Source organism: Salvelinus fontinalis, chromosome 2 (genome assembly GCF_029448725.1).
Source record: "Salvelinus fontinalis isolate EN_2023a chromosome 2, ASM2944872v1, whole genome shotgun sequence".
NCBI classification, from domain to species: domain Eukaryota; kingdom Metazoa; phylum Chordata; class Actinopteri; order Salmoniformes; family Salmonidae; genus Salvelinus; species Salvelinus fontinalis.
Genome location: NC_074666.1, coordinates 2,061,018 through 2,077,261, shown reverse-complemented (window position 1 = coordinate 2,077,261; position 16,244 = coordinate 2,061,018). Strand labels below are relative to the sequence as shown.

General features: G+C 44.3%; 1 protein-coding gene across 1 annotated transcript in view; it reads right to left on the bottom strand.

Annotated features, from left to right (window-relative positions):
* The window catches only part of grin3a (glutamate receptor, ionotropic, N-methyl-D-aspartate 3A), a 79,182-nt gene that overhangs the window by 47,107 nt on the left and 15,831 nt on the right, over nucleotides 1–16,244 (bottom strand). The window contains exon 2 of the mRNA XM_055898158.1: nucleotides 1,732–2,372. Coding sequence (XP_055754133.1) covers nucleotides 1,732–2,372 — 641 coding nt within the window. The remainder of the gene's footprint in view (nucleotides 1–1,731; nucleotides 2,373–16,244) is intronic.

Genomic DNA, 16,244 nt, shown 5'->3' with positions numbered 1-16,244 from the left:
ATACTTCATGCCATTATAATACTCCATAATACTACATACCGGCATAATACTCCATACCATCATACTACTTCATAATACTCCATACCATCATAATACTCCATACCATCATACTACTTCATAATACTCCATACCATCATACTACTTCATAATACTCCATACCATCATAATACTCCATACCATCATAATACTCCATACATAGTGGTTAGAGTGTAGAGGTGGCAGGTAGTCTAGTGGTTAGAGTGTAGAGGTGGCAGGTAGTCTAGTGGTTAGAGTGTAGAGGTGGCAGGTAGTCTAGTGGTTAGAGTGTAGAGGTGGCAGGTAGTCTAGTGGTTAGAGTGTAGAGGTGGCAGGTAGTCTAGTGGTTAGAGTGTAGAGGTGGCAGGTAGTCTAGTGGTTAGGGTGTAGAGGTGGCAGGTAGTCTAGTGGTTAGAGTGTAGAGGTGGCAGGTAGCCTAGTGGTTAGAGTGTAGAGGTGACAGGTAGTCTAGTGGTTAGAGTGTAGAGTTGGCAGGTAGTCTAGTGGTTAGAGTGTAGAGGTGGCAGGTAGCCTAGTGGTTAGAGTGTAGAGGTGGCAGGTAGTCTAGTGGTTAGAGTGTAGAGGTGGCAGGTAGTCTAGTGGTTAGAGTGTAGAGGTGGCAGGTAGTCTAGTGGTTAGGGTGTAGAGGTGGCAGGTAGTCTAGTGGTTAGAGTGGAGGGGCGGCAGGTAGTATAGTGGTTAGAGTGTAGAGGTGGCAGGTAGTCTAGTGGTTAGAGTGTAGAGGTGGCAGGTAGTCTAGCGGTTAGAGTGTAGAGGTGGCAGGTAGTCTAGTGGTTAGAGTGTAGAGGTGGCAGGTAGTCTAGTGGTTAGAGTGTAGAGGTGGCAGGTAGTCTAGTGGTTAGAGTGTAGAGGTGGCAGGTAGCCTAGTGGTTAGAGTGTAGAGGTGGCAGGTAGACTAGTGGTTAGCGTGTAGAGGTGGCAGGTAGCCTAGTGGTTAGAGTGTAGAGGTGGCAGGTAGACTAGTGGTTAGAGTGTAGAGGTGGCAGGTAGTCTAGTGGTTAGAGTGTAGAGGTGGCAGGTAGCCTAGTGGTTAGAGTGTAGAGGTGGCAGGTAGCCTAGTGCTTAGAGTGTAGAGGCGGCAGGTAGCCTAGTGGTTAGAGTGTAGAGACGGCAGGTAGCCTAGTGGTTAGAGTGTAGTGGCGGCAGGTAGCCTAGTGGTTAGAGTGTAGAGGTGGCAGGTAACCTAGTGGTTAGAGTGTAGAGGCGGCAGGTAGTCTAGTGGTTAGAGTGTAGAGGTGGCAGGTAGCCTAGTGGTTAGAGTGTAGAGGTGGCAGGTAGCCTAGTGGTTAGAGTGGAGGGGCGGCAAGTAGCCTAGTGGTTAGAGTGTAGAGGTGGCAGGTAGTCTAGTGGTTAGAGTGTAAACGTGGCAGGTAGCCTAGTGGTTAGAGTGTGGAGGTGGCAGGTAGACTAGTGGTTAGAGTGTAGAGGCGTCAGGTAGCCTAGTGGTTAGAGTGTTGGACTGAATCATATAGACCGTACTAAATCATATAGACCTATTGTACTGAATGATGCAGACCTATTTAACTCAATTATGTAGACCTATTGTACTGAATCATATAGACCTATTGAACTGAATCATACAGACCTATTGAACTGAATCATACAGACCTATTCTGAATCATGCACTTGGACTAAATCACCACAAACATCTTTAATGATGCTTATATGAGTAGTGAATCAGCATCAATACTGTACCTGGACAGATATTTCCCTGAGGTCATGTTCCTGTTCTGGCTGCTCTGTGTATCCATGCAGTTGGTGATGGAGGGGATGAGGGCTAGCTCAGGGGAGCGGTACGCAGCTGACCCCACCACCCGGGCCACTAGCTCCAGCCCATCCTGGACGTAATGATCCAGGGAGGGAGTCCCCATCCTGCCATGGGCCAGCAGTCCCGCCGGCAGCCCCTCGGTCCTCAGCTCCTCCACGTCCTGCGTGTCCCCCAACACCCAGTGGTACTCTGGCAGCATCAGGCCCAGCTTGGTCACCACGTTAAAGATCCTCTTGATGTCCCGGATGTCGCAGCCGAATGTCACGACCGTAGACGTCGACTCCTTGATGGACTCCAGGTATCCCCGTAGAGAGGTCTGGAAGTCGGCCTTGGAGACGGAGCTGTTGGGGTGAGAGTTGAGCGAGGTGCTGGAGGTGGTGATGTTGACCACAGAACCCAGGTGGAACTTGGTGTTGTTACGGAGACGAACCAGGAAGCTAGAAATGTTCCACTCCTGACAGAGCAGGAGGCTGACGTCATACCAGCTGTTGATCACCAGCAGGGAGTAGAGCAGCTCCACCTGGGGCAGGGCCGGGTTCTGCATCGGCATCTGGAAATGGAGAGGGTTCTGAAGGGAGGGAGAGAGAGGAAGGTAGAGAGGAAGGTAGAGAGGGAGAGGGAGAGAGAGGTGGGGAGGGAGAGGGAGAGAGGGAGAGAGGGAAGGAGAGGAGAGAGAGAGAAAGAGGGGAGGGAGGGAGGGAGGGAGGGAGGGAGGGAGGGAGGGAGGGAGAGGGAGAGGAGCGAGAGAGAGTGAAAAAGAGGGGAGGGAGGGAGGGAGGAAGAGAGGGAGGGAGAGATTTGTTAGTGATATGCAAGCTAACCATGTTAAACTTATAGACTATAACTGACTGACTAGAACCAGTGTGTCTGTCATCGTATTAGGTTAGCACCCACTGGGTACAGGCATCAGATCAACACCCAGTTTTGATTTCAATTTGGATGAGTTGTCAACCTACATGATTTCAGCGTGAAATCAACAAAACATTTCACCGTGCCATTGGATTTAGGTTAAAAGTTGGGTGTAAAAAAATGACTGAATTCCCTTCACATTGATGACTTTTTTGCAATCAGTTTTCCACGTTGATGCAACTTCACCACACTGAATTTTTGCTTCATAAAATCATGAAATAACATTGATTGATTGATTGATTGATTGATTGATTGAACCAGTTTTTGCCCAGTACAAAGAGACTAGGTCATCACTGAAGCTGTGGCACCAGGGCTTGGACTCAAATGGTATATACAGTTTAAGTCCAAAGTTTACATATACCTTCGCCAAATACATTTCAAGTCAGTTTTTCACAATTCCTGACATTTAATCCTAGTAAAAAAATCCAGTCTTAGGTCAGTTAGGATCACCACTTTATTTTAAAGAATGTGAAATGTCAGAATAATCGTAGAGAGAATGATTTATTTCAGCTTTTATATCTTTCATCACATTCCCAGTGGGTCAGAAGTTTACATACACTCAATTGGTATTTGGTAGCATTGCCTTTAAATTGTTTAACTTGGGTCAAACGTTTCGGGTAGCCTTCCACAAGCTTCCCACAATAAGTTGGGTGAATTTTGGCCCATTCCTCCTGACAGAGCTGGTGTAACTGAGTCAGGTTTATAGGCCTCCTTGCACGCAAACGCTTTTTCAATTCTGCCCACAAATGTTCTATGAGTTTGAGGTCAGGGCTTTGTGATGGCCACTCCAATACCTTGACTTTGTTGTCCTTCAGCCATTTTGCCACAACTTTGGAAGTATGCTTGGGGTCATTGTCCATTTGGAAGACCCATTTGCGACCAAGCTTTAACTTCCTGACTAATGTCTTGAGATGTTGCTTCAATATATCCACATCATTTTCCTATCTCATGATGCCATCTATTTTGTGAAGTGCACCAGTCCCTCCTGCAGCAAAGCACACCCACAACATGATGCTGCCACCCCCGTGCTTCATGGTTGGGATGGTGTTCTTCAGCTTGCAGGCCTCCACTTTTTTCCTCCAAACATAACGATGGTCATTATGGCCAAACAGTTCTATTTTTGTTTCATCAGACCAGAGGACATTTCACCAAAAAGTACGATCTTTGTCCCCATGTGCAGTTGCAAACCGTAGGCTGGCTTTTAAATGGCGGGTTTGGAGCAGTGGCTTCTTCCTTGCTGAGCGGCCTTTCAGGTTATGTCGATATAGGACTCGGTTTACTGTGGATATAGATACTTTTGTACGTGTTTCTTCCAGCATCTTCACAAGGTCCTTTGCTGTTGTTCTGGGAATGATTTGCACTTTTCGCACCAAAGTACGTTCACGGCTGTGTGGTCCAATGGTGTTTATACTTGCGTACTATTGTTTGTACAGATGAACGTGGTACCTTCAGGCGTTTGGAAATTGCTCCCCAGGATGAACCAGACTTGTGGAGGTCTACAATTTTTTGGGGAGTTCTTGGCTGATTTCTTTTGATTTTCCCATGATGTCAAGCAAAGAGGCAGTGAGTTTGAAGGTAGGCCTTGAAATACATCCACAGGTACACCTCCAATTGACTCAAATTATGTCAATTAGCCTATCAGAAGCTTCTAAAGCCATGACATAATTTCCTTGAATTTTCCAAGCTGTTTAAAGGCACAGTCAACTTAGTGTATGTAAACTTCTGACCCACTGGAATTGTGATACAGTGAATTTTAAGTGCAATAATCTGTCTGCAAACAATTGTTGGGAAAATTGCTTGTGTCAACAGTGAAGAGGCGACTCCGGGATGCTGGCCTTCTAGCCAGAGTTGCAAAGAAAAAGCAATATCTCACTGGCCAAAAAATAGAAAAGATTAAGAAGGGCAAAAGAACACAAACACTGGACAGAGGAACTCTGCCTAGAAGGCCAGCATCCCGGAGTCGCCTCTTCACTCTTGACGTTGAGACTGGTGTTTTACGGGCCCTATTTAATGTTATCAAACCCCATTCAACACTAACTTCAGCTCCAAAGCTCCAGCCCTGTTATCGAAACCCATTTAAAAGTAACTTCAGCTCCAAAGCTCCAGCCCTGTTATCCTCACCCGAAACTGTGTGGTGACTTTGAAACCAAAGCATAAAAAGAAGACGAGATTGATTAATTTGCAAAGGCACGGGTATAAGGACCCAAATACACTGTCTGATACAATCAACAAATTACTTTTTTATATCTTGTCATGAACATATTTCCTGAATATTTCTTTATGCAATCCAACCTTTACAATTGTTCATGCACGTGTGCTTTTGTTTTGGAATACGGCAAATAATTTGACCCTTGACCTGATTGGTTATATTATTATTATCATCTTTTTGGTTTCTACTTTGACAAAATAAGCTTTAACTGGACTTCATGATTGACTATAACTCTATTACTAATCGAATCTACAAATTAAGTTGATCACAATGGATTATACTGTAACGCTTTGATTGTCAGGGAAATGAAAACAGGCCAAGGTTTTGTCTAGGACTTTGTAGAATAATACCAAACATGTCCTTGACATCTATCTAAACAAATGACTATTGTTTTTATGTTTATTTATTTATTTATTTCCACTAATATTTCTTCAAGCAATTAATCTTTTGTAATAGCGCGAGCACTATTTATCAAGCTTCGGTGCTCATGTTTATGCACCTTGCAGGTTGATAATCCTCGTCAGACGTTATCTAGCGTGTTGATATGCCTCGGCAGACGTTATCTAGTGGGTTGATAATCCTCGTCAGACGTTATCTAGCGTGTTGATATGCCTCGGCAGACGTTATCTAGTGGGTTGATATGCCTCGTCAGACGTTATCTAGTGGGTTGATATGCCTCGGCAGACGTTATCTAGTGGGTTGATAAGCCTCGGCAGACGTTATCTAGTGGGTTGATATGCCTCGGCAGACGTTATCTAGTGGGTTGATAAGCCTCGGCAGACGTTATCTAGTGGGTTGATATGCCTCGGCAGACGTTATCTAGAGGGTTGATAAGCCTCGTCAGACGTTATCTAGTGGGTTGATATGCCTCGGCAGACGTTATCTAGTGGGTTGATAAGCCTCGGCAGACGTTATCTAGTGGGTTGATATGCCTCGACAGACGTTATCTAGTGGGTTGATAAGCCTCGGCAGACGTTATCTAGAGGGTTGATAAGCCTCGGCAGACGTTATCTAGTGGGTTGATATGCCTCGGCAGACGTTATCTAGTGGGTTGATATGCCTCGACAGACGTTATCTAGTGGGTTGATATGCCTCGGCAGACGTTATCTAGTGGGTTGATATGCCTCGGCAGACGTTATCTAGTGGGTTGATAAGCCTCGACAGACGTTATCTAGTGGGTTGATATGCCTCGACAGACGTTATCTAGTGGGTTGATATGCATCTTCAGACGTTATCCAGTGGGTTGATATGCCTCGTCAGACGTTATCTAGTGGGTTGATATGCCTCGGCAGACGTTATCTAGTGGGTTGATATGCCTCGGCAGACGTTATCTAGTGGGTTGATTTGCCTCGGCAGACGTTATCTAGAGGGTTGATAAGCCTCGGCAGACGTTATCTAGTGGGTTGATAAGCCTCGGCAGACGTTATCTATTGGGTTGATAAGCCTCGACAGACGTTATCTAGTGGGTTGATATGCCTCGGCAGACGTTATCTAGTGGGTTGATATGCCTCGGCAGACGTTATCTAGTGGGTTGATATGCCTCGGCAGACGTTATCTAGTGGGTTGATATGCCTCGGCAGACGTTATCTAGTGGGTTGATAAGCCTCGGCAGACGTTATCTAGTGGGTTGATATGCCTCGGCAGACGTTATCTAGTGGGTTGATATGCCTCGGCAGACGTTATCTAGTGGGTTGATAAGCCTCGGCAGACGTTATCTAGTGGGTTGATATGCCTCGGCAGACGTTATCTAGTGGGTTGATATGCCTCGGCAGACGTTATCTAGTGGGTTGATATGCCTCGGCAGACGTTATCTAGTGGGTTGATAAGCCTCGGCAGACGTTATCTAGTGGGTTGATAAGCCTCGGCAGACGTTATCTAGTGGGTTGATATGCCTCGGCAGACGTTATCTAGTGGGTTGATATGCCTCGGCAGACGTTATCTAGTGGGTTGATAAGCCTCGGCAGACGTTATCTAGTGGGTTGATATGCCTCGGCAGACGTTATCTAGTGGGTTGATAAGCCTCGGCAGACGTTATCTAGTGGGTTGATATGCCTCGGCAGACGTTATCTAGTGGGTTGATAAGCCTCGGCAGACGTTATCTAGTGGGTTGATAAGCCTCGGCAGACGTTATCTAGTGGGTTGATAAGCCTCGGCAGACGTTATCTAGTGGGTTGATATGCCTCGGCAGACGTTATCTAGTGGGTTGATATGCCTCGGCAGACGTTATCTAGTGGGTTGATATGCCTCGGCAGACGTTATCTAGTGGGTTTGATAAGCCTCGGCAGACGTTATCTAGTGGGCTGATATGCCTCGGCAGACGTTATCTATTGGGTTGATAAGCCTCGACAGACGTTATCTAGTGGGTTGATATGCCTCGGCAGACGTTATCTAGTGGGTTGATATGCCTCGGCAGACGTTATCTAGTGGGTTGATATGCCTCGGCAGACGTTATCTAGTGGGTTGATATGCCTCGGCAGACGTTATCTAGTGGGTTGATAAGCCTCGGCAGACGTTATCTAGTGGGTTGATAAGCCTCGGCAGACGTTATCTAGTGGGTTGATATGCCTCGGCAGACGTTATCTATTGGGTTGATAAGCCTCGCCAGACGTTATCTAGTTGGTTGATATGCCTCGGCAGACGTTATCTAGTGGGTTGATATGCCTCGGCAGACGTTATCTAGTGGGTTGATATGCCTCGGCAGACGTTATCTAGTGGGTTGATATGCCTCGGCAGACGTTATCTAGTGGGTTGATAAGCCTCGGCAGACGTTATCTAGTGGGTTGATAAGCCTCGGCAGACGTTATCTAGTGGGTTGATAAGCCTCGGCAGACGTTATCTAGTGGGTTGATATGCCTCGGCAGACGTTATCTAGTGGGTTGATATGCCTCGGCAGACGTTATCTAGTGGGTTGATAAGCCTCGGCAGACGTTATCTAGTGGGTTGATAAGCCTCGGCAGACGTTATCTAGAGGGTTGATAAGCCTCGGCAGACGTTATCTAGTGGGTTGATATGCCTCGGCAGACGTTATCTAGTGGGTTGATAAGCCTCGGCAGACGTTATCTAGTGGGTTAATATGCCTCGGCAGACTTTATCTAGTGGGTTGATATGCCTCGGCAGACGTTATCTAGCGGGTTAATATGCCTCGGCAGACGTTATCTAGCGGGTTAATATGCCTCGGCAGATTTTATCTAGAGGGTTGATATGCCTCGGCAGACGTTATCTAGTGGGTTGATATGCCTCTCCTTAGTTTTGTTGACGTTGAGGCAGAGGTTATTTTCCTGGCACCACTCCGTCAGGGATCTCACCTCCTCCCTGTAGGCTGTCTCATCATTGTTATTGCTGTCTCATCATTGGTAATCAGGTCTACTACTGTTGTGACGCCTGCAAACCTGATGATTGAGTTGGAGGCATGCGTGGCCATGCAGTCATCGGTGAACAGGGAGTGCTGGAGAGGGCTGAGCATGCACCCTTGTGGGGCCCCTGTGTTGAGGTTCAGCGAAGTGGAGAGATGTTGTTTCCTACCTTCACCACCTGGTTACAGCCTGTCAGGCAGTCCAGGACCCAGTTGCACAGGTCGGGGTTCAGACCCAGGGTCATGAGCTTAATGATGAGCTTGGAGGGTACTATGGTGTTGAAAGCTGAGCTGTAGTCAATTAACAACATTTTTACATAGGTATTCCTCTTGTCCAGATGGATTGCATCGTCTGTGGACCTATTGGGGCGGTAAGCAACTTGGAGTGGGTCTAGCGTGTCAGGTAAGGTAGAGGTGATATGATCCTTAACTAGCCCCTCAAAGCACTTCATGATGACATAAAATAGTCATTTAGTTCAGTTACCTTTACTTTCTTGGGTACAGGAACAATGGTGGACATCTTGAAGCAAGTGGGGACAGCGGACTGGGATAGGGAGAGATTGAATTTGTCCGTAAATACTCCAGATAGCTGGTCTGCGCATTCTCTGAGTACGCAGCTAGGGATGCCGTCTGGGCCGGCAGCCTTGCGAGGGTTAACGCGCTTAAATGTCTTACTCACGTCGGCCACGGAGAACGAGATCCCACAGTCCTAGGGAGCGTGCAGCGTTGATGGCACTCCTCAAAGCGGGTGAATAAGGTGTTTAGTGTGTCCTGGAGCAATGTCTGTGTTTGCACCATGACTGGTTTTCACTTTGTCATCCACTTTGATATTGTCTGTAGACCCTGCCACATACGTCTCGTGTCTGAGCCGTTGAAATGTGACTCCACTTTGTCCCTGTACTGACATTTCGCTTGTTTGATTGCCTTACGGAGGTAGAAACTACACTGTTTGTGTTCGGCCATATTCCCAGTCACCTTGCCATGATTAAATGCGGTGGATCGCACTTTCAGTTTTGCGCGAATGCTGCCATCTGTCCACGGTTTTGGTTTGGGTAGGTTTTAATAGTCACCGTGGGAACAACATCACCTATACACTTCCTGATGAACTCAGTCACCGTGTCCATGTATACGTCAATGTTATTCTCAGAGGCTACCCTGGAACGTATCACGTCCACATGATCAAAACAACCATGAAGCATAGATTACGATTGGTCAGACCAGCATTGAATATACCTTAGCACGGTTACTTCCTGTTTGAGCTTCTGGCTATAGGAAGGAAGAAGCAAAATGGAGTGGTGATCTGATTTGCCGAGGGAAGGCGGGGAGGGCCTTGTAGGAGTCTTGAAAGGGGGAGTAGCAGTGGTCTATAGTTTTTCCAGATCGACTGCTAAAGTCAATGTGTTTGTTTGAAAACTTCAATAGCGTTTTCCTCAAATTTGCTTTGTTAAAAACCCCAGCTACAATAAATGTGGCCTCAGCATATATGGTTTCCAGTTTACACAGATTCGAGTGAGGTTCCTTGAGGGCCGTCGTGGCTTGAGGGGAAATATACACGGCTATGACTATAACCAAAGATAATTTTCTTGGGAGGTAATACAGTCGGCATTTGAATGTGAGTTATTCTAAGTTGGATGAACAAAAATACTTGAGGTTCTGTATGTTGCCTCAATCACCATGAGTAGTTAATCATGAAACATACACTTCTTCCGGGAGAGATATTTATTTCTGTCTGCACCAATGCACTGAGAACCCAGCTGGCTATATGGACAGGGTTAACCTCTCTTGGGCACGTGAGACGGTAGCGTCCCACCTCTTCAACAGCCAGTGAAACTGCTGGGCGCCAAATTCAAATATAGAAATACTCATTATAAAAATTCAGAAAACAAAACATATTTTACATAGGTTTAAAGATTAACTTCTTGTGAATTCAACCACGGTGTCAGATTTAAAAAAATGCTTTACGGCGAAAGCATACCTTACTATTATGAGAACATAGCCCACTAGACAAATCATTACAAACAGTAGCCAGACAGATAGAACAGTTACACAATTTAGAAATAGTGATAAAATGAATCCCTTATCTTTGATGATCTTCCTATGGTTGCACTCAGCAGACATTAATTACATTTTTGTTCGATAAAGTCTCTTTATACACAATAACTTCCGTTTTGTTTGCGCGTTTTCTTCAGTAATCCACAGGCTCAAACGCAGTCAAAACAGGAAGACAAAAAAATCCAAATTGTATCCGTAAAGTTCATAGAAACATGTCAAACGATGTTTATATTCAAACCTCAGGTTGTTTTTAGCCTCAATAATCGATACTATTTCAACCGGACAATACCGTCGTCAATATTGTATATAGATTCTCTTTTTTTTTCTACCATGTTATTGACTTGTTTATTGTTTACTCCATGTGTAACTCTGTGTTGTCTGTTCACACTGCTATGCTTTATCTTGGCCAGGTCGCAGTTGCAAATGAGAACTTGTTCTCAACTAGCCTACCTGGTTAAATAAAGGTGAAATAAAAAAATAAAAAAATATAAATATAAAATGTAAACAAGAAACGCAGTCTCTCGGTTGTGCGCATGAAAAAGCTTCGTGAAACTTTAGGGTCCACTCATTCAGACTGCTCTTACGTCCTCATTTTTCAGAATACAAGACTGAAACACTTTCTAAAGACGGTTGACATCTAGTGGAAGGCATAGAAACTGCAATTTGAGTCCTAAGTTAATGGATACTGTAATGGCATTGAATAGAAAACTACAAACAAAAAAAATAACTACTTCCTGAATGGATTTTTCTCAGGTTTTCGCCTGCCAAATCAGTTCTGTTATACTCACAGACACGATTTTAACAGTTTTGGAAACTTTAGAGTGTTTTCTATCCAAATCTACCAGTTATATGCATATCATATCTTCTGGGCCCGAGAAGCAGGCAGTTTAATTTGGGCATGCATTTCATCCAAAATTCCAAATGCTGCCCCCTACCCTAGAGAAGTTAATATATCCAGAGAGAGCCATGATTCCGTGAGTATGTTACAGTCCCTGATGTCTCTCTGGAAGGAGATCCTCGCCCTGAGCTCGTCTACTTTATTATCCAGAGACTGAACATTAGCAAGTAATATACTCGGAAGTGGTGGATGGTGTGCACACCTCCTGAGTCGTCCTAGAAGGCCACTCCGAATACATCTTCTCTGCCAGCGGCGTCTTGGAGTAGCCTCTGGGATAAGTTCAATTGCCCTGGGGGGTACGAACAAAGGATCCAATTTGGGAAAGTCGTATTCCTGGTCGTAATGCTGGTGAGTTACCGCCACTCTGATATCCCAAAGTTATTTCCAGGTGTAGGTAAAAACACAAAAAACATTCTGGGCAACTAATACAATAAATGACACACAAAATAAAAAAAATACTGCAAAGTTTCTTAGGAGCTAGATGCCTAGCTGCCATGTCTGTCGGCACCATCTTGACGCAACATAGTGGACGATACACTGAATTGCCTTGTTAAATAATACACGGAATTGGGTTCCAATTGGGACACAGCCGTTGTCTGGAGATGAGCTGAGGGTCTTTCCAGAGAGGCCGAATGAGATGCTTAGTGAGGCTAGGTCATTTCCCCAGGGGGCCGGGGCTAGAGTGAAGACTACCTCCTGTAATATACAGACAGAAAACAGGCAAATGTGCTCAGACTAAAGAAGAGCTATTCGTCCCTTCATGAATGTATCTCCTGATGTCAAAACAAAGACAGGACCTCATGCCACTTTAGCCGCATATTAAAATATGAGTCCCAATTAACCTGATGGTAACGGTAATGTATTCATTAGGTGTTAAAGTCCTACTATATTGTCATTTTCAGCTCATTTGTCACCTGATTTACTTAACAAAAGACACATCTCAACTGCTGGTCCAGTAAGTCATGACGTACTGTAACACACGTGGAGACTGGGCCTTTCATGACGTACTGTAACACTAGTGGAGACTGGGCCTTTCCTCTCATAGCTGGTCCAGTAAGTCATGACGTACTGTAACACTAGTGGAGACTGGGCCTTTCCTCTCATAGCTGATCCAGTAAGTCATGACGTACTGTAACACACGTGGAGACTGGGCCTTTCCTCTCATAGCTGGTCCAGTAAGTCATGACGTACTGTAACACACGTGGAGACTGGGCCTTTCCTCTCATAGCTGGTCCAGTAAGTCATGACGTACTGTAACACTAGTGGAGACTGGGCCTTTCCTCTCATAGCTGGTCCAGTAAGTCATGACGTACTGTAACACACGTGGAGACTGGGCCAATCCTCCTTTTCTCTATTGCTCCTCTGTTGTTCTTCAAGGGGGAGGCTGACAAATTGTCAGACTAACTTCCTGAATGCCCTACTCCTTGAACTATGCTGAAAACGGATATTCACTTCCTCCTCTTCACTGTCTCCTTTTCACTGCCTCCTTTCCACTCTTCTCTTCACTTCCTCCTCTTCACGATCTCCTTTTTACTGTCTCCTCTCCACTCTTCCCTTCACTTCCTCCTCTGCACTGTCTCCTCTCCACTCCACTGTCTCTCCTTCACTGTCTCATCTTAACTGACTCCTCTTCACTGACAGCAATGGAGTTGGCAAGATCACAAACAGATCTGGGACCATAATATTATCCCTGCAGTCTGACAGACACAGTCAGTAACCAGAATATTAGACCTGCAGTGAGTATTAGTCTATCAGACACAGTCAGTAACCAGAATATTAGTGTTTACATTTACATTTACATTTAAGTCATTTAGCAGACGCTCTTATCCAGAGCGACTTACAAATTGGTGCATTCACCTTATGACATCCAGTGGAACGGCCACTTTACAATAGTGCATCTAAATCTTTTAAGGGGGGGGGGAGTGAGAAGGATTACTTTATCCTATCCTAGGTATTCCTTAAAGAGGTGGGGTTTCAGGTGTCTCCGGAAGGTGGTGATTGACTCCGCTGTCCTGTCCTGGTTTAACCAGAATAGTAACACTGCAGTGTGTAACCAGAATAGTAACACTGCAGTGTGTAACCAGAATAGTAACACTGCAGTGTTTAACCAGAATAGTAACACTGCAGTGTTTAACCAGAATAGTAACACTGCAGTGTTTAACCAGAATAGTAACACTGCAGTGTGTAACCAGAATAGTAACACTGCAGTGTTTAACCAGAATAGTAACACTGCAGTGTTTAACCAGAATAGTAACACTGCAGTGTTTAACCAGAATAGTAACACTGCAGTGTTTAACCAGAATAGTAACACTGCAGTGTGTAACCAGAATAGTAACACTGCAGTGTGTAACCAGAATAGTAACACTGCAGTGTGTAACCAGAATAGTAACACTGCAGTGTGTAACCAGAATAGTAACACTGCAGTGTGTAACCAGAATAGTAACACTGCAGTGTTTAACCAGAATAGTAACACTGCAGTGTTTAACCAGAATAGTAACACTGCAGTGTTTAACCAGAATAGTAACACTGCAGTGTGTAACCAGAACAGTAACACTGCAGTGTGTAACCAGAATAGTAACACTGCAGTGTGTAACCAGAATAGTAACAGTGCAGTGTGTAACCAGAATAGTAACACTGCAGTGTTTAACCAGAATAGTAACACTGCAGTGTTTAACCAGAATAGTAACACTGCAGTGTGTAACCAGAATAGTAACACTGCAGTGTGTAACCAGAATAGTAACACTGCAGTGTTTGACCAGAATAGTAACACTGCAGTGTTTAACCAGAATAGTAACACTGCAGTGTGTAACCAGAATAGTAACACTGCAGTGTTTAACCAGAATAGTAACACTGCAGTGTGTAACCAGAATAGTAACACTGCAGTTTGTATTACAGTCTTGTAAATCAGAATAAAAGTATGACTAACTGAGTGTTCATGGTGTTAGAGAGTCCGCCCTGGGATTGGACGTTTGGTTATGACCAACCTTTGGGATGACCCCGGCCGAGTCATACCAAAGACTCTAAAATTGCCTCTGTGCTTGGCACTTTAGAAGTAATCCGATGGGGTAGGGGAAATGCCCTGTGAAAGACTCATGTCCTACCCAGGGGTTCTACTTGTACGTGAAGCTGTCTCATGCTATGATTTATCCTCATACCCTGCAGATCATTATGTGGTCCTACAATGTCTGGGGGCTTCAACCCTGAGATCAAACCTGACTCAAATGAACCTGACTCATATAAACCTGACTTTCATCAACCTGACTTGGATAAACCTGATTTAGGTGACCCCCTACACACACAGAAGCTATCTATGGTCCCAGCGTGTGGCATGGTTCCCAGAACCCGTCAAGTTAACTAATTACAGAAACCTGCCGGTTAACTAATTGCAGAACCATTCCGGTTAACTAATTACAGAACCATTCCGGTTAACTAATTACAGAAACCTGCCGGTTAACTAATTACAGAACCATTCCGGTTAACTAATTACAGAAACCTTCCGGTTAACTAATTACAAAACCATTCCGGTTAACTAATTACAGAACCATTCCGGTTAACTAATTACAGAACCATTCCGGTTAACTAATTACAGAAACCTTCCGGTTAACTAATTACAGAAACCTTCCGGTTAACTAATTACAGAAACATTCCGGTTAACTAATTACAGAAACCTTCCGCTTAACTAATTACAGAACCATTCCGGTTAACTAATTACAGAACCATTCAGGTTAACTAATTACAGAACCATTCCGGTTAACTAATTACAGAACCATTCCGGTTAACTAATTACAGAACCATTCCGGTTAACTAATTACAGAAACCTTCCGGTTAACTAATTACAGAACCATTCCGGTTAACTAATTACAGAAACCTTCCGGTTAACTAATTACAGAACCATTCCGGTTAACTAATTACAGAAACCTTCCGGTTAACTAATTACAGAACCATTCCGGTTAACTAATTACAGAAACCTTCCGGTTAACTAATTACAGAACCATTCCGGTTAACTAATTACAGAACCATTCCGGTTAACTAATTACAGAACCATTCCGGTTAACTAATTACAGAAACCTTCCGGTTAACTAATTACAGAACCATTCCGGTTAACTAATTACAGAACCATTCCGGTTAACTAATTACAGAACCATTCCGGTTAACTAATTACAGAACCATTCCGGTTAACTAATTACAGAAACCTTCCGGTTAACTAATTACAGAAACCTTCCGGTTAACTAATTACAGAAACATTCCGGTTAACTAATTACAGAAACCTTCCGGTTAACTAATTACAGAACCATTCCGGTTAACTAATTACAGAACCATTCCGGTTAACTAATTACAGAAACCTTCCGGTTAACTAATTACAGAACCATTCCGGTTAACTAATTACAGAACCATTCCGGTTAACTAATTACAGAACCATTCCGGTTAACTAATTACAGAACCATTCCGGTTAACTAATTACAGAACCATTCCGGTTAACTAATTACAGAACCATTCCGGTTAACTAATTACAGAACCATTCCGGTTAACTAATTACAGAACCATTCCGGTTAACTAATTACAGAACCATTCCGGTTAACTAATTACAGAACCATTCCGGTTAACTAATTACAGAACCATTCCGGTTAACTAATTACAGAAACCTTCCGGTTAACTAATTACAGGATTTATTTGTATTTATCTGCCCAATCAACAGGAGGAAGCTCTGCTATTGAACAACATTTAAAATGCCACCCTTGTTGCCCTCAGGGCGCTACTCTCATCTCCTTCCAACACAACTGGCAAGTCCCAAATGGAACCCTATTCCCTATATAGTGCACTACTTTAGACCAGAGCGCTATGGAACCCTATTCCCTACATAGTGCACTACTTTTGAATAGGGCCCATAGGACCAGCCCATAGGATTCTACTCAAAAGTAGGGAATAGGGTGCCATTTGGGACGCAGACATCCACACACCACTGTTGTAATTGTTATTCAATGTATATTGATACACAGTAAATAGTTATTAATGGTTAATG